Source organism: Telopea speciosissima, chromosome 1 (assembly GCF_018873765.1).
Source record: "Telopea speciosissima isolate NSW1024214 ecotype Mountain lineage chromosome 1, Tspe_v1, whole genome shotgun sequence".
In the NCBI taxonomy this organism is placed as follows: domain Eukaryota; kingdom Viridiplantae; phylum Streptophyta; class Magnoliopsida; order Proteales; family Proteaceae; genus Telopea; species Telopea speciosissima.
The window spans coordinates 37480630-37506244 of record NC_057916.1 but is presented as its reverse complement, the minus strand read 5'-3'; the positions used below and the strand labels follow the sequence as shown (position 1 = coordinate 37506244).

At 40.4% G+C, this 25615-nt stretch overlaps 1 protein-coding gene and 1 pseudogene across 2 annotated transcripts; both read left to right on the top strand.

The window, feature by feature from the left end:
- The first annotated feature begins 4173 nt into the window (after positions 1-4173).
- On the top strand, positions 4174-5002 carry LOC122648978 (annotated as a pseudogene).
- Positions 5003-21124: 16122 nt separating this feature from the next.
- Positions 21125-23934, top strand: LOC122641957. 2 transcript variants are annotated; one of them, XM_043835322.1, is made up of 3 exons: positions 21125-21262; positions 22511-22622; positions 23717-23934. In XM_043835322.1, exons 1-3 carry the CDS (start codon positions 21136-21138, stop codon positions 23739-23741), a joined length of 264 nt encoding a protein of 87 aa, XP_043691257.1. In that variant the 5' UTR covers positions 21125-21135; the 3' UTR covers positions 23742-23934. The 2 variants fall into 2 exon arrangements, with proteins under 2 accessions (XP_043691257.1, XP_043691250.1); XM_043835315.1 differs by having other exon boundaries at positions 21131-21262; positions 22511-22634; positions 23719-23934.
- Positions 23935-25615: the final 1681 nt, after the last annotated feature.

Genomic DNA, 25615 nt, shown 5'->3' with positions numbered 1-25615 from the left:
CCTAGGGATGCCCCAATAAGGAGCAATGATATGATTTCGATTGAAAGAGCTAAAAGAGCTAAGGGTAGACCTAAAATGACCATAGGGGAAGTGGTGAGGAAGGACATGAATGACCTACGTCTTGTACCAAGTATGACCTCGGACAGAGCCTATTGGAGAGTAATGATTCATGTTGTAGACCCCATTTAGCTGAGTTTCTCTTGACGTGCTAGGCTATGTCTACTCTTTGTTACTATCTTTTCTTTTTTTAATAACTTTGTTTTCCCTACTTTGTTCTGTTTGGATCCATGTAGCCGACCTCATTAAGTTGGGAAAAGGCTGAGTTTGTTGTTGTTGGTACTTTGAATTACCATAAACCTGGACGACATCTTTGTTCAACAATCACATTACATTGTTCAAACGTTACACAGTAAACAAATCCAAGTTTGCACCAAATCTCTTACTATTTTAGAATATGTTTTGTATATTTGTAGGTTAAGCCAATTCACTCAACAAATCTTTCTCATTCTCAGAGAAACCAACTCCCATTTTTTAAACGGATTGAGCTCGTCTGTGGCCTGGGGTTGAGCGGCCATTATGCTATGCTCAACTCCCAGGCCTTGTAGATTTCATGTCGATCCAATGGTTGGTAGACGAGCTCTTTGGCGGCCTGGCGTTTTTGAATTTTGAATTGAGCTCGTCTATCGACCATTGGATAGGCATGGAATCCACGTGGCAGTCTGGGAGTTGAATGCAACACGGTGGCCACTCAACCCCAAGCCACAGACAAGCTCAATCCCTATTTGAACACATTACATTCAACTCCGAATAAGATTCTTAATATGGAGAAACTAGTCAGACAAAATCATTGCTAAAACCAAAAGTGTGTGAAGAAAGACCAAATATCTCATGTCATTGTATATGAACTCAGTAACCTAATAGACAAAAAAGGTCCTTAAAAAATGATGAAATGAAGCAACAATTGATTAGCCCGTTTATGGGCACTTTGGTATGAGCTAGTCTAGAGACTAATTAACCCGATTAGCATGAGCTTGATCATGGATTGGTAATTGATCGACCGAATATAATTATATCCATGCCTAGCCTATGAGGCCCGATTAGCTAAATATGTTGGTCATGGTCTGGAGTATTAAATTGGTGGGGAGTGATTAGGCCTGACCGAGATCGACCGATTGACACCCCCTACATTATATATCAACCATCCACAGATCCATTATTCTCTCTATTAGAGAAAGAAATCAACCCCCTATTACAGTCTCTATGTAAGTATTATCAATCATGTTGTCGCGATCATGGATTTAAATCACGGTATTAGGATCAACAACCAATACAAATCGTTTAATATGGGCTGTATTGGACGATTTTCTCCACATTTTTGGACCAGTACAGAACTATAGATCGATACACCGCTATCGTATCGGTCAGGTATCCTTATTGAATACCAGCAATACCGATAAGTATTGACCGATACGTACTCCATCATAGTTTGAGGAATCAAAATAAGAATTGGATTGGATGAATCATCTGATTCAATTTTTTTCTTTTAAATTGGTTATGAATTATGTTGGATCTTTATTATTTTTTGTCATTGTTTCCTTCTTTTAATAAAGAGTAAATATCTTGTACACCCCCTGAGTTTTGTTCACCTATCATGTAACCCCTAAGATTTTTAAAATTTTATTTACAGACCCTGAGATTGATGGAATACCCATTCCGTTAGAGTGAACAGGTTAAGTGATGATGTCAATAGCCCATAAATCTATAAATGGCCAAAAGACCCTTATCTCCTAAATCGATCCTTGGGCAGAAACACAGAGAGAAAGAAAGAGTATGTAAAATTTCCTTCATCAATAGAGAAAAGATAGTGGAGGAAGGTGAGTGGGAGAAGGAGAGATAGGGAAACCGATCGAAATTCAGAAATACGAGTCGTTGCTTCGTCCCCTGCATCTGCCTATCTTTAAAGGATTCAAAGCATCGATTTTATCATATCATCGAGAGAGAGAGAGAGAGAGAGAGAGAGAGGGTGGAGGTTGTGAGAGAAAATAGGGGGTGGAGAGAGAGAGTCATGGTAATGGAGGTGGGTCTGTGAGAGAAAATAGGGTTGGGAAATGGAAACCGTGAGAGACAAAGGTCGTGGGTGGGGCCTGTGAGAGAAAATAGGGATGGAGAGAGAGAAAGTCATGGTAATGGGGGTGGGCTTGTGAGAGAAAATCGGGGTCGGAGATGGAAACCGTAAGAGAAAATAGGGGTGAGGAGATGGGGGAGGAGAGAAAGAGAGAGGAGGCGATTCTAAGGCAAAGTCTGTTCTAGAATCTCAATCGACCACCATTAAGACAAGTAACACACATGTGGAAGTAGAGTTCGCCAAATGCGAATGCTGCGGATTAACAGAGGAATGCATCCTCACCATGAGCGATCAATACTCTCTGGGAATTACTAGTTCGCAAAGACATGGGTTCAAAATTTTCTGCTTGGTTCTAAATTAATAGGTCATAGAATTCCCCTCTTAAACTTCGATGGATCTGCTGTCTTTGTGCCGAAGCTGTCGAGGATGAGATTGTTAGATCGGATAGGTTCATCAGCGCCGAAGAAGCCTTGCATCGTTACATGAACTTCTGCAAGAATTTCAGATCTTTCAGTCCTCAGCATTTTTTTAGAAGATAAGGGTATTTCAAGGTTGGAGATGCAATAAGGGTACAAATGTAATTTCTATTTTGACTATTTTATAAAAGATGTACAAAGGGTATTTTGGTCTTTTACATTATTAAACTAACACCTAACTATCACCGTGAGATTTATGGTTCTGTAAGTAAGGTTTTAAAATTCTTGGGAGCTACATGATAGGTGAACAAACCTCAGGGGATGTACAAGATGTTTACTGTTTAAAAAATAAAACAGCAGAACATCAACGAAACTTACCTCTTATAGTCAAACTTAAAAAAAATATAAAAATAGATTTCAAAAAATATTTGCTTCTTCTCCCTTATTCCATTTTTTAGGGTTTCAAAAGATTCAGATCAACCTGGAATCGAAGTCAGAGGAACGATGTTGTCCTTGTTTTTGTACTCTTCAACCTTGTATTAACTCAAACCCGGTCCAGTGGTCTGGTCCATTGGGTGTAACTACAACGATTCCAATCGGCCAACCCGCCAACTAGGTTCCACTTCCACCCCTTCCCTCCTCAACATTTATACGAGTCGTCAGTCCTTTCTATATCCATTCTCCACATGAGCCAACTCTCTCTCTCTCTCCTCTTAGGTGCTTCGTCTTCTATGCAAGGAAGGCCATTCGTCGACCACTACTAGGGAAGGGTGTCAGTTTAGAATTGAAATCGAAAATCGAAACCAAAACCAGCTGTTTAAAATCGAACTTTAATAAATCGGTTTGGTTTTGGTTTCCAAAGCTGAAATCTTTTTTAAATTTGGTTCGGTTTGGTTTGGTTTGGTTTTAGGCCTAAAATCGTTAAGCCGAATCGAATTACTTATTTTCATAATGCATAAGGAACCGTATAAAAGTATATTATTTTGTAATCAAATTTGAATGATAAATTCTTTTTCATTTTAATGTTTTGGAAAAGTTTGGTGAATTATGATCCTAACAAATAAGGGTTTTTTATTGGTGAAGATATAAAAAAGTTGGCCCAAACTAAAATAGGACTTAAACCGAATATGAAACCAAATTAAACCCAATAAGAAGTTGAATACAAAATCTAATAAAAACCAAAACTGAATCGACTATGTTTTAATTTGAAAAAATTACATTGTCACCCCCTGAGGTCTGTACTAAATACAGTGCGACACCCTGAGTTTAAGGTAATTGTTACACTCAGCCCCACTCCGTTAGAGCATTCCCGTTAGTTGCTGACGTGTTGGCCATTAATGCTTTAAAATGGCAAATATAACCTTAATGGGGTGTGAGTTTACCATTTTGCCCATAGGGCAGCCCAAACTTCACACCCCCTTCCCCTGCTACTCGAATCCAACGTGGGTTTAAGGTTCATCTGCCTCAGGCCATCTTCAAGCCCATCACCGACGACTTGCCTCAGGTTCTTGCTGTGACGATCTGCTGAATTGTTCATCGGTCTACTACTACTACCAAGTCTACAACTTCCAGTACTAGAATCCCAAATTATAAGGCGACCAGTCTCAATTAATCTCTTCTTTGTAAACCTCCATGGAATCAAATGCTCATCCATTACAAAACCCAAAAATCAATTTCGTGAAATCATCGAAAGAGAGATATTTCCTGAATCATCTCGAAGCCTACCTCGCCAAGAGAGATGGCGTCGACAAGCTGCTCAAGATCTTCTGATTCGCATCCAAGATCATCCTCGTTTCCTTGGTGCTCCCCGAAAGCCTCCCTCTAAACCGTGGTCTCAAGAGCTTCGAATCGAGTGTCGGCGTTACCCGTAAAGCCTTTCGATTAGGTAAATTCGTTCAGGATTTGAACGCTCTGAGGAACTTGAATTTGGATTCTAATGAAGAGTTAATCCTTTCCGTCCTCGCTTACGGGGGTGAGACTCTGTATTACTTCATCGAGCAGTTCAATTGGTTGGCCAAAGTGGATCTGATCGACAGTAAGCACTCGTCGAGGCTATAGAAAATTAGCGCTTGGGCGGAGTTCATTAGGTATTTCGGTAGTATTACTTTGAAAAATAGGGATTTGAAGAAGATTGATGAGGAAGAAGGTCGACTAAAATATAGGATCGAGATTGCAGCATTGAGAGGTGAAGGGTACAGCAAGGAAGCGGCGGAGATGCAAAAACTGGAACTCAAGAGATTGATGAAGAAGCTCTTGATTGTTCAAGATTTCGCGGATGGATTGATGGCATTCTTAGATATGCGGCACAGAAAGGGGTTTCTTTCGAGTCCACTTCTGTTAGCTTTTGCAGGGCTTCTTTCAGCTTTCATTAGTACTCACAAGAATTGGTTGTTGTGTTAAACTGGTTGGCCATTCGCTGCTTCAAGCACGACTGCACTGGAAATACCTAATTCGTTGTTTTCATTTTTCTTATTTTTGAATCAACATATAATCTCTTAGTGAGAAGGAAGAGGAATTTTCAGAATTTATAGAAGCGAAGCGTTTGAGCTTTGAGATAAAGAGAGGGAGCTCTTCAACTGTTTGCGTAGAAGAAGAAATCGAGAACTGTAAATTGGATTCTCTTGCCTTTGAGTCTCTTTTTTCTTATGAATAAAAAGCCTCAATTGGATACAGGTTTTCTTATTGGTTCACTGAGCTCTTGAATGTGACATATTATTATCTATGGAACAATGGAATTCGATTGAAGCAATTATAAAAAAAAAAATTCGATTGAAGCTCTATATTATCGTAGTTAGTATTCCTTTTAATACTTCTTCACCTTCTACTCGATCTTTGTTTCTTCCTCTGTGCTAGCCTTCATCCTCTGTGATGCTTTGATTGTAAGGAGTGGGATGAAGGTTGCAGTGGTGGTGGGGCAATGGTTGAAGAAGAAGAAAGAAGAGGAAGAAATAGTGGTGGGTCCCATTTTTGTTAAAAGAATAAAAAATTAGAATAAGATTATTTTAATTGAAGGGTAAAATTGTCATTTTAGTTTTATACTTATCATGGTCCAATGCTGGGTGTATATTTTGAAAACACAGGGGGTCGCACTGTATTTAGTATAAACCTCAGGGAGTGGCAATGTAATTTTTCCTTTTAGTTTTAAAAATGTATTTCTATTCTCGATTCGGTTCGATTTTGATTTCTACATTTTATTTCATAAACCGAACCGATTGGCACCAGTACCAGTTTCTCTCTCTAGTCTTTGTTTAACGAAGCAAAAACCCAAAAACCCAAAAACCTCGATTCAGTTGCCCTTCCTTCATCTTACGTTAAAAACCCCAAAACTAACCCTTTCTTAGATTCCCGATCTGCCGGTCCCTTCCTCTTCTCCGTCTCCGATTTTGATTGCAGAGGCCCAAAGTTGAAGAGGAATCAACTCCAGCATTGCAGCGACCCCAGTCGAGGAATCGACTTCGATAGCCTTGCAGTGGTCCCTTCATCTGCTCCGTTTCTCCGGTAATTGGTGGGTCCCTTCTCAATCCCTGATTTCTTAGTCTATTTGGCTGCCGAATATGTCATTGATCATTGCGATTCCATCATCTTCCTCCCCCCGTTTTAATCCAAAACCATTGCTCACTGAATCCTCCTAGTATTTGAAGAACCATCCACGAGATAACAAGAGCAGCTGTCTCGCTAGAGTTTGTCTCCTTCAAGCCACTTCCTTGTGTCCATTTCCCTTTCTCATCATTTGTCCTCTTTAATTTGCTCCAGAAACCACAACCGGCCTTGTAGGAACTTCTTGGTGTTAAAATCAGACAAGCTTCCCTGAATGTTGGGGATTTGTTTTTTCTAAGGTGAAGGCATAATTTGTTTCACTTCGAATATGCTTTTAAAATTCAGTGTTTTGATTTTCTGTGTGAGTATGAAATCAAATGGATAAGTTCCAAGTTCATTGTCTACAATATCGTATCAAATGGTTGTTCTTTAAAATTCAGTGTTTTGATTTCCCACTCACTGAAGTTGTTCCCCCATCATGTTTAATTTCTTTGACAGGCCCAAGCACAACCTCTCTCTCTCTCTCTCTCTCTCTCTGCTAAACCTTTTTTTTTTTTCTGTTTTTCTTCTCAGGCATCTGGGGTAGTTCAGGTATAGAGGGCTCTCCACTAACACGCGGCTACGTGATTCGGTTCATGTCAGTGACTCTCTTTCTTGTTCTCTGAAATCTATCTATGTTGCTATTTTGTTTCCCCCCTCCCCCCCTTCTCAAAACAAACGTGTCTGGAATTATCGTTGTACTCTGAAAATGTTCTATGTTTCTATTCAGTTGTGAGGCTTCCTTTGATAAAATAATTGTTTACATGCTGTTATTTTATTGATTAGGTGGTGTACATGTCTGTTACATAGTGAATTTATGCCCGTATTTTGGCTTATAGAATGGCCGTATGAAACATGTATTGTATCATTGCCGTACATGTTTTATTGTGCCAGATTTTTGAAGATTATTATTGCCGTCTGATCCGTTTAATTGCCCTACGTATCCGTACCCGTTTTATTGCCGTTCCCAAACTTACTAACTATGGTAGTAAAACCATGTATTATACGCGTGCAATACACGGATCTAAACGTTTAATTGAAAAAATCGGTTTTTCCCGTATAAAACGTCAGCTACGGATTTATACGCGCATTTTATGACTTGAAGTATTATAGGCGTTTAAAACGCATATAATATGTTTTATACGCGTTTAAAATGTGTATAATATGTTTTATATGCGTTTAAAACGCTTATAATACGTTAAACGCGTATAATATATTTTATACATTTATTTTAAAAAAAAGGGTAAATTACACGTCATCCCCTGATTTTCAAACGAAACTGAAAATACTCATCCGTCTCCCTCTACAGTAACGGTGTTAGTCTGCTGTTAATTATTGGTGTGAAAGGACTATTTTACCCTTGTACTAAAACATTAGAATTAAATTTACAATATTACCCTTCCTTCATCTTCAACCTAAAATACCCCACCCCGTTGCCGCTGCTGCTTCGCCCTAGCCCTTTGGTCCATTCGTATCACGCCCATGCTCTCTAGATCTCTCTCTGTCGTCTTCTTCCTCGCAATCCAAACCTGGTTTTTTAATGGAGTGAACAATAAGGATCAATGGACCGCAAATGGATGTGTTACTGTAATTCTATGGTCAAGGGATCAATGAAGATGTTTCTGCAAGGATAATCAGACTTTTGGAATTTTTAGCACAAATTCTCAGATTCCCCCGCTAAAAATATCCCTCCGATTTCAAAGAAATTAATCATCCAAACCCTTTCAAAACCCATCTCGTCCATCTTCATTAATTTTTATTCTTTGGTAGCCCTCAATTCTCAGTTCAATCTGTGAACTCTAGATTGAATTCTGGGAACTTGTTTTCAGCCATTAAAATTGATGGTAACAGGGTAAAGGACAATATAACAGAGAACACAAGAAGTAATAATGAAAGTCGAGAACTCCGGGTACTGCGCCAAGATCTTTGTGAGGTTGTGCGCGTCAAATTTTCTGTTTGTTTCTCTCCGATTTTATGTCTGAGTTTTTAGGGTTTTCAGGGCGAAAAATCCAGAAGAAGAGTGGCATAAAGAGAGAGATCTGAAAGGGAGATTACTTCACATGTCCTTCCCTGAGTAGTTTAGCTTAAGATCTTTACAGTAGAACATTGTTCTCTTGTATGCCTTTGTTTTGTATGTTTCTTTCTTCCTTCTCCTGTTCTGCTCCCCATGATATCAATATTATTTTCTATCATCACTATTACAATTGATGGGATATTCTGAAGTTTGGTTTTGTTTTGTGATTTTCAAAAATGCCTAATAATCCTCAAATCTGAACTTTCTTCTCTTCGGTGAACATCTGCTTGAGATTGAGTTGCAGGTGTGAGGAAGAGGATGAATTTGGGGTTTTTAGTTACAAGGGTAAAATCGTAAATCTATTTAACTGGCTGACATCATCACTTAACAGCATAAAACTAACGGTAGGGACTAATTTTTCATATTGGGGTCTAATACAGGGGGTGATTTGAGTTTCGTTTGAAAACCAGGGGTGACGTGTAATTTACCAAAAAAAAAACTAAAACTAAAAGTCTATCGAATTGTTATCGTCTACGGGGAACCGCATACGATAAAAATTCAAGTCTAAAACCCCTTCCCGAACGACCAAGTCAGTGAACCAAAAGAAAAAAAAAAATCCCCAAACCTCTCGTTCCTCTCTCATAGTCGGGAAAACCAAACCCTAGCCCCCTTATTCTCTGTCGCCATTCGCGGTGATTTCAAACGAGCGAGTCGGCGTCGGCGACTGAGGTTATCTGCGATTGCAGCGACCTACGAACTCAAAATAATGGAATATCCCCCTGTGATAGTCGGTTCCTCTTCTCAATATCTTTTCCCATCGATTGCAGAAGCTCCATAGGCGGTTGCAGCGGCAGATTCACCTTCACCATCTTCGTTTGTCCAGCTAGAATATTTCTTCTCTGTATGTTTCGGATGCATCTATCTCTCTTTTCAATCAATTTTGAAATGCCACGTGTTATACCCGCACCCTAGGAGTATAATTAATTATTAATTCTTCCCCGTGACGTGTAGTTATCACTGCCACGTATGCCGGTGAGTTGTTCTCACGGTGGTCAAACCAGCTATATTGACATAGTACGAGGTTGCCATGGAAACTAGTCGGGACCATGGTTGCCCCTGACGTGTCGGGGTAAGTAGTTGACCAAATTTTATTGTGTGCTTCTTGCCCTCTCAAAGCCCTCGAAGTGTGGTCCAAAGGCCACGACCTCTTATGGTGGGAACCACCTTCCTACTCGCATCGGAGGCAGAGTTATTGGCTGCCTCCGACCACGCATCCAATGCGCTAATAAGGACCCTTGTGGGTGAGACCACTGTGGCTAAGGTACTATTGGCGCCCGCCATGTTTGACCCTACCCCGAATAGACCTAGGAGTACACTATCGGCCTTATCCAAACAGGCCATTAATAGTGGTTTTCTATAAGAGAGAGGGGTAAGACTATTCCTTAGTCTTTCTTTTTTCTTTCTCTTTCCTAACCTAATCGTGAAAGGAGAGGAGAGCTTTGAAGAGAGGAGGCGGCAAGGAGGAGAAGGAGGAGAAGGAAGGGAAGAAGAAGAAGGAAACGGCTGCTGGGTTTGGAGCTTTAAAGAGGGCACCTCGTGTATACCTCAAACCAGGTAAGCCAAGTGCCCTTTTCCCCCATTTTTCTCTCTTCCCCTTGCTCGTTTGAGCTTGGGTGGTTCGTTGGTTGCAGCCCAAGATGGGGATTTCTTTTGGAAACCCAAAGGGTTAGCTCGAGCCATGTGTAGTTTCCCCTGTAGGATGCTATCCCATTTTCATTACAATCCTATAAAGACCTCTATTTTGACCTCTTGCTGAATCTATTTGATTCTAAAGCTTCAACCACCAAAGAAAACCCCAAATCTGGATTTTTGAGCTTTTGATCCTTTAAACCCCCTTAAATCTTTGAATGTTGGGTGTTTAAGACCCAAATAGACTCCAGACACCCCTCCCTAGTCCTCGAGGCTTAGAGAACCAAATGGGACAACCACAGGCTTTAAAGACCTTGAAATCACACTTGGGTTGCATCGGAGGCGAGACTGCGTGAGTCCGATGTTTGCCTCCCGATGTGTCCCGAGCTGCAGGGAAGGTCGGAGGCGAGGTCGGGGCGGGCTGCAGTCCGCGTTGCCTCCGATGCAGTTTTTAAGGCTTATAACTTATGTAAATGGTGGGGTTTCTCTGTGAGGCCTCCCTACACTCTCTCGCTCTTATTCACTTCCATAGGGTGCCCGACATATGTGCGATGGGGTGATTTTAAGCGGGAATCGTTGCGCTTATACAAATCCCATTTGAAGTAATTGGTGAGTGGGTTTGGGTATTGTTTTGAGCTTGTTTACTATTGCTTATTCAATGCATTTATGAATTATATTGTGACATTATCATTTAAGCGTGATTGCATATTTGCATTTATTCTTATTCGATGATGATGATTTGGATGATATGGATTTGTGTTGGGTTACGGTCTTGGAAATCTGCGCCGGAACCCCAGTACGTGGAATTGTATATTGCATCTCATTCTTGTGCTGTATGCGCCGTGTTGTCTTGGTACCGGGTGTTAGATGGAATGGGGCGTTGACCGCCGGATGTACCTCTCGACCACGATAGGATTAAATGTAGTATATACGTGGTTAGGCTCGATTCCTATGCTACGACCACTTACCAGCGGGGTTTAGGTGTTGGGTAGCGCAGGCGCTTTCTTTTGTGGAGAGTTAGAGAGGCCGAGGCCAGGGGTAGTAATGGTTATCGGGTGCGCCTCTGCGGGTGGTGATGACTACGACCGGCGCGGGCTCCATAGTAATAATTGAGGTTGCATTGTGGTGAGAATGGAAGGATCCACGATGTCTTCCCGGAGATTATTGCGATGCGCGTATACCCGTTGACTTAGCATTATGTGTTAGGTGGTAAATGGCTCGAGTTCCACTGTCTCGACCACTTACAGCGGGTTTAGGTGTTGGGTAGCGGGCTTTGCTTTGTGGAGAGTTAGAGAGGCCGGGCCAGGGTAGTAATGGTTATCGGGGGTGCGCCTGCGGGTGGTGGCGACTACGACCGGCGCGGGCTCCATAGTAATAATTGAGGTTGCATTGTGGTGAGAATGGAAGGATCCACAATGTCTTCCCGAGTTATTGCGATGGCATATACCCGTTGACTTAGCATTGTGTGTTAGGTGGTAAATGAATTAATAATAGCATGCACGCATGGACTATTTGTGATTGTGTGATTGTGCGTCCCCTTTTCTCTCTCTTGCTACTCGGTGGAGCTAACCCCGTGTACACATTCTTTTTAGATTTGGATGCGAGATGATTCTTTGTGGAGCTAGAGACGGTGACTAAGGATCGTGGCGATGGTTGCCCGTGATGATTGTGCCTACGGCTATCTTGTTACTTGGGATCGTTCCGTTTTATTATTTTTGAGCATTGTGTTTTGTCTGAAAACTTTTATGTTTTACCTTTTTGGTAGCTACTTGATGGTCATAGGAATTTTGTAACTATGTTACTTATTATCATTAATGAACATCTTATAGTTATTTCTTTTACGCTTAGTAAACTCGACCTATCTCGGAATGTAATATTCCTTTGTCTTTCGCACTCTAATATTATTGTATTGTAATATTGGTTTATGGTATGAGTTGGCAGCGCATCGAGATCTGGCGGTGAGGTGGGATGACGCGTGTCGCCCCAATCATACCACGATATTGTATTCTATCCCTTGTCGGGATAGGGGTGTGGTGCGCCTGCAGGTGGTGATGACTACGACCGTAGCGCGGCTCCGTAGTAATAATTGAGGTTGCGTTGTGGTGAGAATGGAAGGATCACAATGTCTTCCCGAGTTATTGCGATGGCATATACCCATTGACTTAGCATTGTGTGTTAGGTGGTAAATGAATTAATAATAGCATGCATATGGACTATTTGTGATTGTGTGATTGTGCATCCCCTTTTCTCTCTCACTAGCTCATGGAGCTAACCCCGTGTACACATTCTTTTTAGATTTGGATGCGGATGATTCTTGTGGAGCTAGAGACAGTGACTAAGGATCGTGGCGATGGTTGCCACGTGATGATTGTGCTACGGGCTATCTTTTACTTGGGATCGTTCCGTTTTATTATTTTTGAGCATTGTGTTTTGTACAAACTTTTATGTTTTACCTTTTTGGTAGCTACTTGATGGTCATAGGAATTTTGTAACTATGTTACTTATTATCATTAACTGATGAACATCTTATAGTTATTTCCTTTACGCTTAGTAAACTCGACCTATCTCGGAATGTAATATTCCTTTGTCTTTCGCTCTAATATTATTGTATTGTAATATTGGTTTATGAGCGAGTTGGCGGCTGCATCGAGATCCGGCGGTGAGGTGGGATGACGCGTGTCGCCCATCATACCACTGATATTGTATTCTATCCTTGTCGGGATAGGGGTGTGACAACATGGTATCGGAAGCGATGATGCTGCGCCGACCGCTTGATCTTGCGGACTCTTGATTTACTCTCCACAATTAGGTTCTAAACTAAAAATCTTGAAGAACATAAATGATTGTGTGCGGACATAGGAGAAGGCGATTGTGGTGAAACAAGGACTTAGATGATAATAGGTAACATGGAACTTAGGACTTGAACCTTAGTCATTAAGCTACAACTATGTAATTGCTTGGTTGAGTCTTAAGTAGGTCTAGATGGAAAGTTATATGCTATAATTCATAAACAATAATGAATCAATTATAATCACCCACAATTATCAACAATGAATTAAGCAAGAAAGAATTAATCAAATACATCGAGATACATATAAGATTAATTACAAATATCCAATTGTTCTAAATCTTCTTGGGAGGCAATCTTATTCTTCCTATTTCAACATTCATGATTTCATCTGTTCCAACAAAAACATATGATTCCATCCCGCTCAATCAAGAGATACCAATCTAAACACCATAATTGTTCCGTTCTCTGTTTGGACATAACTGTGCCTTTCCCAACTCGGAATACGAAGACCCCATTTGTTCCAATTCGAAACATTTGATTACGGTTATCTCGATTAAATATACAAGTCTACCCTTTCTAAAAGTTCCCAGTTGTTCATCCTAAGACAAGAACTAGAAGAACCGATCCAGGATAACTTCAATTTGTTGAGAGAAAGTTGGGATAGTCATTTGCACCACCACCACCATCGTGACCAAGAAAGGTGTTGATGTCATCTACCCTCTCTCGATACCCTCTGGCGCCGAGTGCAGTCGAAGAGTTGCTTCGTGACCTCATCAAGCATCCACCACTCGCGAGTTCGATGCTTTGATGGTCGTCGAATGTCAATACCTCCCCCGATGAAGGTATAGGGATTCCTTCAGGTGAACAATAGGTCTTTGCTCCTCCAATGGACATGTTGATAACGCCGACCAAGCGTGCTACATGAAGGCTATAGAACCCCCTTGACATATGAAACAACCCGATAGTTTTGTGTGCCGGGTTCTCGGTGTTGGTTTGCATAGAAATGGCGAATGAGTTTAGTAGTATGGTTCGGGAAGATTGAGAATGTTGGTCCACCCATGCCTCGAATCTACGCCCCACCTTGTAAGCTTGAGATCATCCAACACTACATCCCGCCCTTCCATTATATTTACGAAGCGGAAGTAGTCTCCGTAAAGCTCTTGGTCCTCTATCTTTTGGAACCATAGTGGATTTAGGGCGGTTGGTGCAATTTGTTCAACGCACGTTGTGTTCTTGGAGCCATTGATTGTTTTAACTGCAACCAAAAGCCAAGTAGATAGCAAAGTAATACCTTGAATGTTAAGGCCTAAGTAGATGATCAATGTAAGGTTATGGGGTTTAAAACCTAGCCTTTGATTCTTTTTTTCAAGGCAATTAAATTACAGCAGGATTATTAGGCTAGAAATTTCTGATTTTTTTATCAAATTGTGATCTAAGAAGTTGGGGAAAAGGGAATGCATGGCGTATGTGAATGCAATCATACATGATAGAGGTTAATGGCCATATTATGCCTAGAAAGTAATATTTTATACAAAACAGTGGGTTCGAAGCAAGAAATAGGTTTATTCATCATGGAGCATGCCTGGACTTGAAAAGAAAATTTTTAGATTTTGTGGTTGGAAGTTTGAATCTTAGGAAACAAGTAAATATGGTTTGTGACAACTCGAGAGAATGTAAGCTAAGCCCTATCTAGTAAGACCGAATCAAATATGGCAAAAGAGAAGAGGAAAGATTTTAAGGATTTTATCAACAATCATGTATACGAGAAAATATGTTTGAAGATAAAGACAATGTGATAATTTTCTATGAGATTTTATGACATGTAAAAGAATTAGATTTGAACTTGGAGAGTTTTCCCGAATATTGTGAATTGATAACTTTACCACAATCAAAACCGAACATAATCCTAGTAAAATTCAACTAGACTTGACAAACATAGCAACAGATCTCTAAAATGCTTGCAAAGACTTGAAAATTTATAAAAGATGCGATAATCAAACAAAGATCCAACAACTTAGTGTCATCGATCAAATAGGACTTGATTTACACCTAAAGACCCTAGTTTCGCTGATCGGTTTGGTATGAATTTGGTGTACGGCATGGGATTATGAAGCAAAATCAAGACATGATCACAACTTGAGATGATTCATCCCAAATCCAAGAAAGAGAAAGTAGGAATGGGAAGAAAGCCATATCTTGAACAAGCTGAGAGTTGAACCTTGAGGCTTAGGATTACAAGAAAACCACCTAAGGGGAGCTTGAACGGAAGTCCTGTAGAGATTTTTCTCCCTGCGGTTATGTCCTTTTCTTTGGAGCCAAAAATGAGTTTTAAAACTCGTGGCTCTGTTTTGTTAAAATTCTACGAACAAAGCGAGCGAACGGATCCACTTTCGTGAATCCGCTCTGCACAAAACTCGAAATTATCATTTTAAAACCATGCGGATCAACGAACAGATCCACACTCATGCATCCATTCGTAGATCCGTTTGACGTCAACTCTCTCTGCTTTGAGACTTCGAGACCGGACGAATGAATGGATTTGCATTCTACATCCGCCCGTTAATCCGCTCTACCTATTTTCACGGAGGAGCCACGAACGCACCCGGAGAGCGGCGTCGCTGTGTGAGTCCACCCGATTTTCTTTTAAGATTTTGAGCCTATTTTGGAGACCTTTTGACACCTATATGTGATGATCTTGTGCCATACCCTGGATCGGACACCCTGTTGTGTGACCCATTTGTGGGGACCACATGAGTCTAGTTAATACCTAAAAATTGAAAGAGGTTAGGACTTGTACCCATGGGCCAGCTAATAAGAACTAGCGAGGCATTGGTAATCGCTGTGACTCCTCTCTTACCTAAAAGGAGAAGAGTTACCCTTGAGGATGAAGATCCTTAGACCACTTATGAATGTAAGGATTCAAACCTTATGGATAGGGAAACCTAAATCTATGCGGGTAGAGACCCTTAAGGGGGTGCGTAGAATCTAAACCTGTGGGTAGGTACTAGGAAAGGAAAGTAATAGAGCTGGTTTGGGCTATTTATTTGAGTAAGCCATGAAGGTCACGTGTATTTGGAAGTCACTCATAACACCTCAAGCTAGTGATGACTCTATTTGGACTTTACTTGGTCCATCCAAACCTTGTTTAGACTCATAGAGAAAGTCCTACACCGTGATTCGACTTTCCAAAGAAAGGACTTAGCGAACCGTACCCGAGAACTTCTTGTTACGGTGGATTGACCTAGATGACGAGATATGTCCATAGGAATTTGAATGTAATTATTGAATCTATGCCTACATATGGTGTGATATATATATATAGTTATCCCTTAGAACCTTGGACTTGTGTGACTAGAGTGATTCTCTGGTACTATAAGTATGACTTACCTCGACCTTCTTTGTGAAACTAGTTGGAGCCACGACCTTGTTGACCAAACCTTAGGGTAATGAATAATGAATTTAATGACCGAGTAGGTTAATTTATTGAGACCTCAGAAGAGTTGACTTGGACCAAAACTATTAAAGGGTTATTGGTTCTCGAAAGAGGACTGATGTGGACTCTTCCTTGTGGGATAACCGTGTAGTAGGTTTAAAGGTTGTGAAAGTTAAACGAAGGATGTAACAAGACCTTCTCCAACGACGATATGAATGGGGTAATGGATCACCAAATGCGTTCCTCCGTCTTGGGAGTGAACAATAGGAGATTCCATCAATATTCCAAATCATTCTAAAGTTGGGTTAGGTAATGAGACAACCAGATGTGAAAGCCTTCGAATGTAAACCCTATGTTGGGTCATGGACGAGGTTAAATCCTGTAACCCAAGAATGACCAGAATCACTGAAGGCTGAGAGTGGTATCACCCGATCGGGAAGATCTAGGGAACCTTTGTTCCTTGAGACTTAACTTAGTAGTTGGAACCCCGTTTTCCTAGGGTTATTGTGAACCACACCCGTGGTAATGTGACCACTGTAAGAAAAAGAGAGTTGTGGAACCTGACTTGCTGTGACATGTAGGCACTGCCTCATCTTGACCCGACCTTTGACTTAGTTTAAGATGTGGGTGACTTGGGATGTTGTTATCCAACAACCCTTATCACTGAGACCCTAGCGCCTCAAATTTCGGGGACGAAATTTCTTGTAAGGTGGGGAGAATGTTATACCCGCACCTTAGGAGTATAATTAATTATTAATTCTTCCCCAGTGACGTGTAGTTATCACTGCCACGTATGCCGGTGAGTTGTTCTCACGGTGGTCAAACCCAAGCTATATTGACCGTAGTAAGAGGTTGCTATGGAAACTAGTCGGGACCATGGAGGTTGCCCCTTGACGTGTCGGGGTAAGTAGTTGACCAAATTTTATTGTGTGCTTACGCCCTCTCAAAGCCCTCGAAGTGTGGTCCAAAGGCCCTGACCTCTTATGGTGGGAACCACCTTCCTACTCGCATCGGAGGCGAGGTTATTGGTGCCTCCGACCCTGCATCCAATGCTCTAATAAGGACCTTGTGGGTGAGACCTGTGGCTAAGGTACTATTGGCGCTCTGCCATGTTTGACCCTACCCAAATAGACCCTAGGGTTACGCATGAGGCCTTATCCAAACAGGCCATTAATAGTGGTTTTCTATAAGAGAGAGGGGTAAGACTATTCCTTAGTCTTTCTTTTTTTCTTTCTCTTTCCTAACCTAATCGTGAAAGGAGAGGAGAGCTAAGAGAGGAGGCGCGAGGAGGAGAAGGAGGAGAAGGAAGGGAAGAAGAAGAAGGAAAGCGAGGCTGCTGGGTTTGGAGCTTTAAAGAGGGCACCTCGTGTATACCTCAAACCAGGTAAGCCAGTGCCCTTTTCCCCCATTTTTCTCTCTTCCCCCTTGCTCGTTTGAGCTTGGGTGGTTCGTTGGTTGCAGCCCCAAGATGGGGATTTCTTTTTGGAAACCCAAAGGGTTAGCTCGAGCCTGTGTAGTTTCCCCAGGGATGCTATCCCATTTTCATTACAATCCTATAAAGACCTCTATTTTGACCTCTTCTTGAATCTATTTGATTCTAAAGCTTCAACCACCAAAGAAAACCCCAAATCTGGATTTTGAGCTTTTGATCCTTTAAACCCCCTTAAATCTTTGAATGTTGGGTGTTTAAGACCCAATAGACTCCAAGACACCCCTCCCTAGTCCCTTGAGGCTTAGAGAACCAAATGGGACAACCCAGGCTTTTAAAGACCTTGAAATCACACTTGGGTTGCATCGGAGGCAAGACTGCGTGAGTCCGATGTTTGCCTCCGATGTGTCCCGAGCCGCAGGGAAGGTCGGAGAGGCAAGGTCGGAGGCGAGCCTGCGAGTCCGACGTTGCCTCCGATGTAGTTTTTAAGGCTTATAACTTATGTAAATGGTGGGGTTTCTCTAGAGGCCTCCCTACACTCTCTCACACTCTTATTCACTTCCATAGGTGCCAACATATGTGCAATGGGGTGATTTTAAGCGGGAATCGTTGCGCTTATACAAATCCCATTTGAAGTAATTGGTGAGTGGGTTTGGGACTTGTTTGAGCTTGTTTACTATTGCTTATTCATGCATTTATGAATTATATTGTGACATTATCATTTAAGCATGATTGCATATTTGCATTTATTCTTATTCGATGATGATGATTTGGATGATATGGATTTGTGTTGGGTTACGGTGCGGGAAATCTTGGCACCGAACCCCCAATTACGTGGAATTGTATATTGCATCTCATTCTTGCTCAGTATGCGCCGTGTTGTCTTGGTACCGGTGTTAGATGGAATGGGGCGTTGACACACCGGATGTACCTCTCAACACGATAGGATTCATGTAGTATATCTCGTGGTTAGGCTCGGTTCCTATGCTACGACCCTTACCAACAGGGGTTTAGGTGTTGGGTAGCGAGGCACTGCTGCTGTGGAGAGTTAGAGAGGCCAGGCCAGGGGTAGTAATGGTTATCGGGGTCTGCCCTGCGGGTGGTGATGACTACGACCGTGGCGGGCTCCATAGTAATAATTGAGGTTGCATTGTGGTGAGAATGGAAGGATCCACAATGTCTTCCCGAGTTATTGCGATAGCATATACCCATTGACTTAGCATTATGTGTTAGGTGGTAAATGGCTCGATTCCCTATGCTACGACCCTTACCAACGGGGTTTAGGTGTTGGGTGCGCAGCACTCGCTGTGGAGAGTTAGAGAGGCCGGGCCAGGGGGTAGTAATGGTTATCGGGGAGTGCGCCTGCGGGTGGTGACGACTACGACCGGCGCGGCTCCATAGTAATAATTGAGGTTGCATTGTGGTGAGAATGGAAGGATCCACAATGTCTTCCCGAGTTATTGCGTAGCATATACCCATTGACTTAGCATTGTGTGTTAGGTGGTAAATGAATTAATAATAGCATGCACCATGGACTATTTGTGATTGTGTGATTGTGCATCCCCTTTTCTCTCTCACTAGCTCGGTGGAGCTAACCCCGTGTACACATTCTTTTTAGATTTGGATGCGATGATTCTTGTGGAGCTAGAGACAGTGACTAAGGATCATGGCGATGGTTGCCCATGATGATTGTGCCTACGGGCTATTTTTGTTACTTGGGATCGTTCCGTTTTATTATTTTTGAGCATTGTGTTTTGTACAAACTTTTTATGTTTTACCTTTTTGGTAGCTACTTGATGGTCATAGGAATTTTGTAACTATGTTACTTATTATCATTAGCCAATGAACATCTTATAGTTATTTCTTTTACGCTTCCGTAAACTCTGACCTATCTCGGAATGTAATATTCCTTTGTCTTTCGCACTCTAATATTATTGTATTGTAATATTGGTTTATGACTGTGAGTTGGCCACTGCATCGAGATCCTGGCGGTGAGGTGGGATGACGCGTGTCACCCCAATCATACCCTGATATTGTATTCTATCCCTTGTCGGGATAGGGGTGTGACACCACGGCTCATGACGGTTCCACTTTCCAATGGCCTGATTCTGGAACTCTATTTTGGGTTAATGCATCCACTAATCAATGGTCCATTTAGTGATTTGTATTTGTAATCTTTCTTCTTTTCACCTTTTTTATTCTTCCTAGTTTAACGATTTGATGTGGAAATGTTAACTAATCAGTGGTTCATGATAGAACTCTATTTTGAAATGTTTTTAACCATTAGTGTAGTGGCCATTGTGGGAATCCCATTGAAAGCCATTGTAGATTTATAATTACGAAGATCCATCCACACTTAAGGCTGTTGTCCATCTCTTTATGGCACTTCATTTCTAATATTGTTTGAATTACTAGGAACAAAAAAACCTACTTGTGTGCTCCAAAATAACTACGATGGATTCTGATTTCTATTTTGAGGACATCCTCTATAAGTGAATTATGAATCCATGGGTCCATCCGATGACACAGATCTAATTTGGATGTCTGTATTAGATAGACCACTGCCAATTTTCTTTTATGAGTTTCTTTCTTATATCCTCCCGTGCTCTAATATTCTCTGAAGTTTTCTGTATGTATATGTTTTTGTTTGTCAAAATAGTTGAAAGACTGAAGCTGTTTTGGGTTATTCGTTCTTTCAATTCAGCTATTACTTTTGGACTTTAACAGGGATATGAGCAATATTCATTTAGATTGATGCTGTTTTGGGTTATTTGTTCTTTAATTTCAGCTTTAACTTTGGACTTTAACAGGGTAATGTGGTAGTCTATATAATTCCTTTCAATCATCCCTTTTGATTGGCCATTTTAAGCTCTACAATGAAGATTGTAATGAATCTAGGCTTGTTAACCAATCAAACTATATATTTAGGCACATCAGTAAATGTTATTATTGTGTTTATTAGGTGTACATGCCTGTTTTATAGTGTATATATGCCCATATTTTTGCTCTCGGATTTTTACGGAGCAACCGTATTAAACACTATTATTGCCGTATAGTCCATTTGACTGCTGTACATATCCGTTCCCGTATTATTGCCGTTCCCAAACTTACTAACTATGCTCTGTACTGCCCAAAGAGCTATGCAGTAGACCCATGTTTGAATCATTACAGGCTACAGCAACTGTATAGTAAATACATTGAAGAATGTGTGATTTTATTCACCGAAAGAACTCATGAAATAGCAGCATTTAGGTAACTGCTTTGACATCTGAGATGTAGTTTGATCTTACTGAACCAATGACTTAAAAAGTCCCATAAAAATTGAAACAAGTGGAGTTCGTTATCCAAATCATTAGTGTAATGTAGTCTTTTTATCTTCTATGAGATTATTAAGCATAATAGGATTGCCTTACAGGGAGTTTGTACTTCAAAGGAAAAGTAGGCCTTTTCTTAGCCTTCAGTGGGGGAATAAAGAATCCACTTCATATAGGCTTTTCAAATATCTGAGTTGCTAGGTTTGAAGGAATTTTTTTTAAACAAATCTGAAGAAACATTTATCCTATAGAATGTGCACTTTATTTTCCGCCGGCATTTCCAGTGCTTTTTTCCTTTCTCATTGTCTCAAACCTGCAGGTGACTGGCCATTTGCCTCTCAATCTTGAATGAATCACCTTTTCGGTCCCTCGTATAAGAAAAAGATGAAGTTTCTGGACTGGTACTTGAAGATAGCAGTTGGGTCCGCCTTGATCGGAGCTTCGATGGAGTTCTTCATGATTCAAACTGGTTTCTGTGTGAGAACCATCCTTTCGTTCTCCTTTAAATCTCCAGTTTATTACTGTCTTTTTTTTCCTGTAAAATGTCTTTGCAATTGAAAATTCATGATATAGAGGCTTAAACTGTGGGTCGTTCAACAAGAATTCGATCTGGATCTATAAGAATATATTGAAATGAATGAACCCTATATCCCTTTTCCTCTTCTGAGGAGTTCCTTGTGAACAGGTCAAGTGTACGCTAACAAGTACAAGTGGAACTATTTCAAGTTCAAGATTTTATTTTGTCAGGTTTAAATTTCTTTTAAATGTTTTTACTTTTTCTGTTCTTCCTTTTATGTTAAACAGTCTGGCATTCTTGTTGATCTTGTTCTATTTCGTAATTAATGCAGTTGCTTGTACCATTTGTATCCCTTGCCTGTTTGTTGAAATGCCTCAACTGATATAGTAAGAGCATGTGTTGTTTCCAGCATCTGTATATTGTTCAATATTCATTTGTAATGTGAAGGCCTTCTACAAATTAGCCAGATGGTCGATTAACCCGAAGTTACAGAAAATTGGAAGGTTCATCAAGATTTTGACTTTTCAAACTATTGTGGCTCCAATTCAGTTTTTCCGTACTTTATAATTAGCTTGCAGGAAGATCCAATGTTCTAACTATTGTCTCAGGCATGGGATTGTATGAGTATTAGTTATAAATATTTAGAGGGAAAAAGATAACGTGGCACCAATAAATCTGAATCCAGTATGAAAAAACGTGGGAAGCTTCCGTGGTTGGCTTTCATTTGAGGTGAGGCTATTTAAGCCACTGGAAGTCTTTACAAGTCTCACAATCACAGGAATATCCATCCAATTGCTGAGTGTCTAGCTAACTTTGGATTGATATAGATGTCATCAGCCAAGTGGGGATCTTCTGTATCATTACACTTATAACTTCACTGTCTTCCATATGGGTTCTGTTACTTCATCTCTTTAGAAACAGTGATGTTATACTTTATATGATTCATCATGTGTATCAATAACCAGTTATCATCTCCTTCAAATAATATCCCGTCTGGAATTTTCGCTTGTCGGGAGTAATTTCAACTCTCATAAATACCAATCATAGTTGTGGGCAAGCGTATTTATACTATTTCATTTCATCAAATCAGTTGCGTGCTTTATTGTGCTACAACAGAAATGCAAATTGTGGCTATAACTTGGATTTTGTTGTCCGTCTTTGAAGTTTTAATTTTAATACTTGATAGATGTTTGCTGTATTCCTCAGACGACACTGTAACTGTTCTAGAGTCTGAGAAGCGAGCTTGGGAGAATTCGCCCGAAGCTGAAGCAATCAAAAAGGCTCTCAATCCTTGGAGGGAGAATGATAAGGAGACAAGGAAGAATTCCTAGCATTCTGTTTTACTTCCACTTGATTCACGGAACGGTACATTTGAGACCTACCCATTTGTTATATGATGAAGTGATTTGACTAATTTAACCTTAAATATAGATAGTAACGGATATAAAAGTTGGCAGAAAATTCACCCTTTACACAGTTCAGTTATTGTAGTTTAGTTATGCATCAGGAGCACCTAATTGTTAAACTGGTTGATCATAATTGTTTTTGAACTTGGTGCCTTTTAACAAACGACATTGAAATTTTACCTGATTCCTCCCACTTTAAGCTGAACCAAAGCCAATGTGTTTTGGATCATTGTCCCTTTGAAAATCATCTCTTTTGATGAGATCAACACTGAAATTTTTTATCTATTGTGTCTCTGAACCAGGGAAGCCCAATACTGGACCTCAACAATCGTTTAAAATATACTAGGATCATCTCTTAACAAGCTTTATTCATATAAATAAGGGAATTTTTTAAAGATGGTACAAGTGACCTGAAGGGGGAAAAGGGCCTCCCTATACTTACAAGCCGCCCCCCCCACCAACCACCACAATTCAGAGCTAGATTTATACTTCAAAAGCTGTACCAGTTGGTATGAAATCAGTTATAGACATGTCAATAATGTCTTTTTACTTGGAAGCTATAAAAACAACGAACTCCTCAGCCTTATGGGCCACTGGGTACCATCAAAAGCCTGGTGATTCCTTTCCAGCCAGAATATTAGCAAGAATCAGCTGGTTTACGGTCCTGACTATGTGCAAAAAAACAGAATGAATATTTCAATTTCTCATTCAATGTTAGTTAATGTTCTTTTCTTATGTTCCTCATTTTTTAAATTGAAGTGGGAGTTATGTTAGATAGTGAATGCAGTATTAAATATCATAGTAGAATCGACAATGTACGATGTTTCTATCCAATCCTTCTCAGCCTTATCCCAACTAAATGATGTTGGGTACATGGATCTTCTTTTGCCAATCAACTCTTTGCAAATTCATACTTGTTAGCAGTCCTAAGCTATGCATGTCTTTCTTCTCCAGTAATCTGCAATGCACCATGATATTCTAAAAATTTATTTGTTGCATCTTTTGTAGGTTATAAGGAGATTCAAGATTGACAAGTGATTGGAGAACCATTGTCGAATTTTCAAAATTGGATTTGCTCATGCCGTTATGATTGTTTTGTTTTCAATTGTGAGTTGACATTGTAGTAAAACCTCAAGGAGATTTGTGAACTGGGAATTTTGAAGAGAATAAATTGAAAATGTCTTGTTTTTTTGGTGGATAAGAAAATCAAAACTTTTGATGTAATCTATAGGTACTACTTGATTTACTTAACAGAGTTCTCACTTTTTTATGTTGTTTTTATTATTTTGTTCAGTATGCAAATATTGTGGATCAAAATCACACAATTGTATTTATAATCACACTGTAAAGTTTCATTTATATTTTATCAATTTGCAAGAGGAATGATTCTGAACCAAATATTGGTTTATGATTGGGCTGTTGGTTTCTATGGCCTTGGCGATGGATCTTCAACTTAATTTGTCGTGATCGAAACTGAAAATTTCATAGGGGTTGAGCCCCTTATGACATAATTAATTAATACCATACTCTAATTTTTCCGTGTTCAGGTAAATATGCTACATTGCATTAGGGGTGTCAATAGGTGGCCTGTATCGATAAGCTTGACCGAAATTGGATTGACGACTTACGAAACGTGTTGGATTCATGCATCGATTGATTATTATCTGGTCAGTCCAGTGCAAGGTAGTCGCCCGACCAGGACTGACCGAAACATGTGACCTCTCTTATAATTCCTCCTCCACCCAGTCCGGGGTTTCCTTTACACGTCCCATCCACATTAAGCTTTACAACATTGAAAGGGGAACACCAAAAAACAGCAATACGAGGTTTGAACCGAACAGGAGTAGGGGAAATATTAAAGATTCGAAGGACAAGTTTTTCTTTAGATGAAGGGTTTTTTTTGAAAGAGCCATAGTAAGGGATCCCCTTCACCCAATTTTTAATCGCCTCCACAATGAAATTAGCTGAGCGAGTTCTCCCCCCATGCCTCTTGTTATTTCTCTCTTTCCATAATTCCCATATGATGAGAGAGGGAATCAATCCGGTAATCACCCCACATAAACCCTTTCCCTTAGTATGTTCATGCCAGAATAAAATACGACTTCTTATGTCCTGTGAAGTAATGATCTCCACATCAAATACTCTTGAAAAATAAGTCCACACCTTTGAAGCCGTTTTACCATCCACCATGCAATGAGAAACCGATTCACAAGTGGGTTTGGCGCAATAGGAACATTTTGAAGCCAAGGGGATTCCCAGAGCTTTCACCGCATCATCAGTACGGATGCCAACATACATAAGCTGCTGGGAGAAAAATCCAATCTTAGGGGGAAGAGAGTGATTCCAAAACTATTTTGCAAAAGGTTTGGTCACTGAAATTGGTTTAATTTCATTCCACACCGATTTGGTAGAGAATTTACCGTCACTGGCCGGAGTCCACACTAACTTGTCCTCCTTGTTTGTTAGATAGAAATTGGATTCTAAAATATTAACTTTGATTGCCTGAGGGTCAATTTGCATAAAAACCTCTTGATTCCATGAGCCATCCGTATGCAACACATCTTTTACTCGAGTTTCCAAGTCAAGGTTAAAAGCCCCGTCAACATGATCCATAAGAGGGCCCCAACCTGACCAATTATCCAGCCAAAATTTAATCTCACCCTCTCCAATGAGCCATCGGGAATTAGACAACAAAAAATCTTTGTGCATTCAAGCGCTTCTCCAAGAGATCGAGTCAATAGTTCTTAAACCGGCCAAAACAATGATTATTTTTAAAAAACTTTGCTTTTGAAAAAGGAGCACCAAAGAGAATTCTTTGTCATGATGCGCCACGAACCCTTGAGTCTCAAGGCCTTGTTGATGTCTTCTAAACGGCGGATACCAAGACCTCCTTCAGCCACAGTTT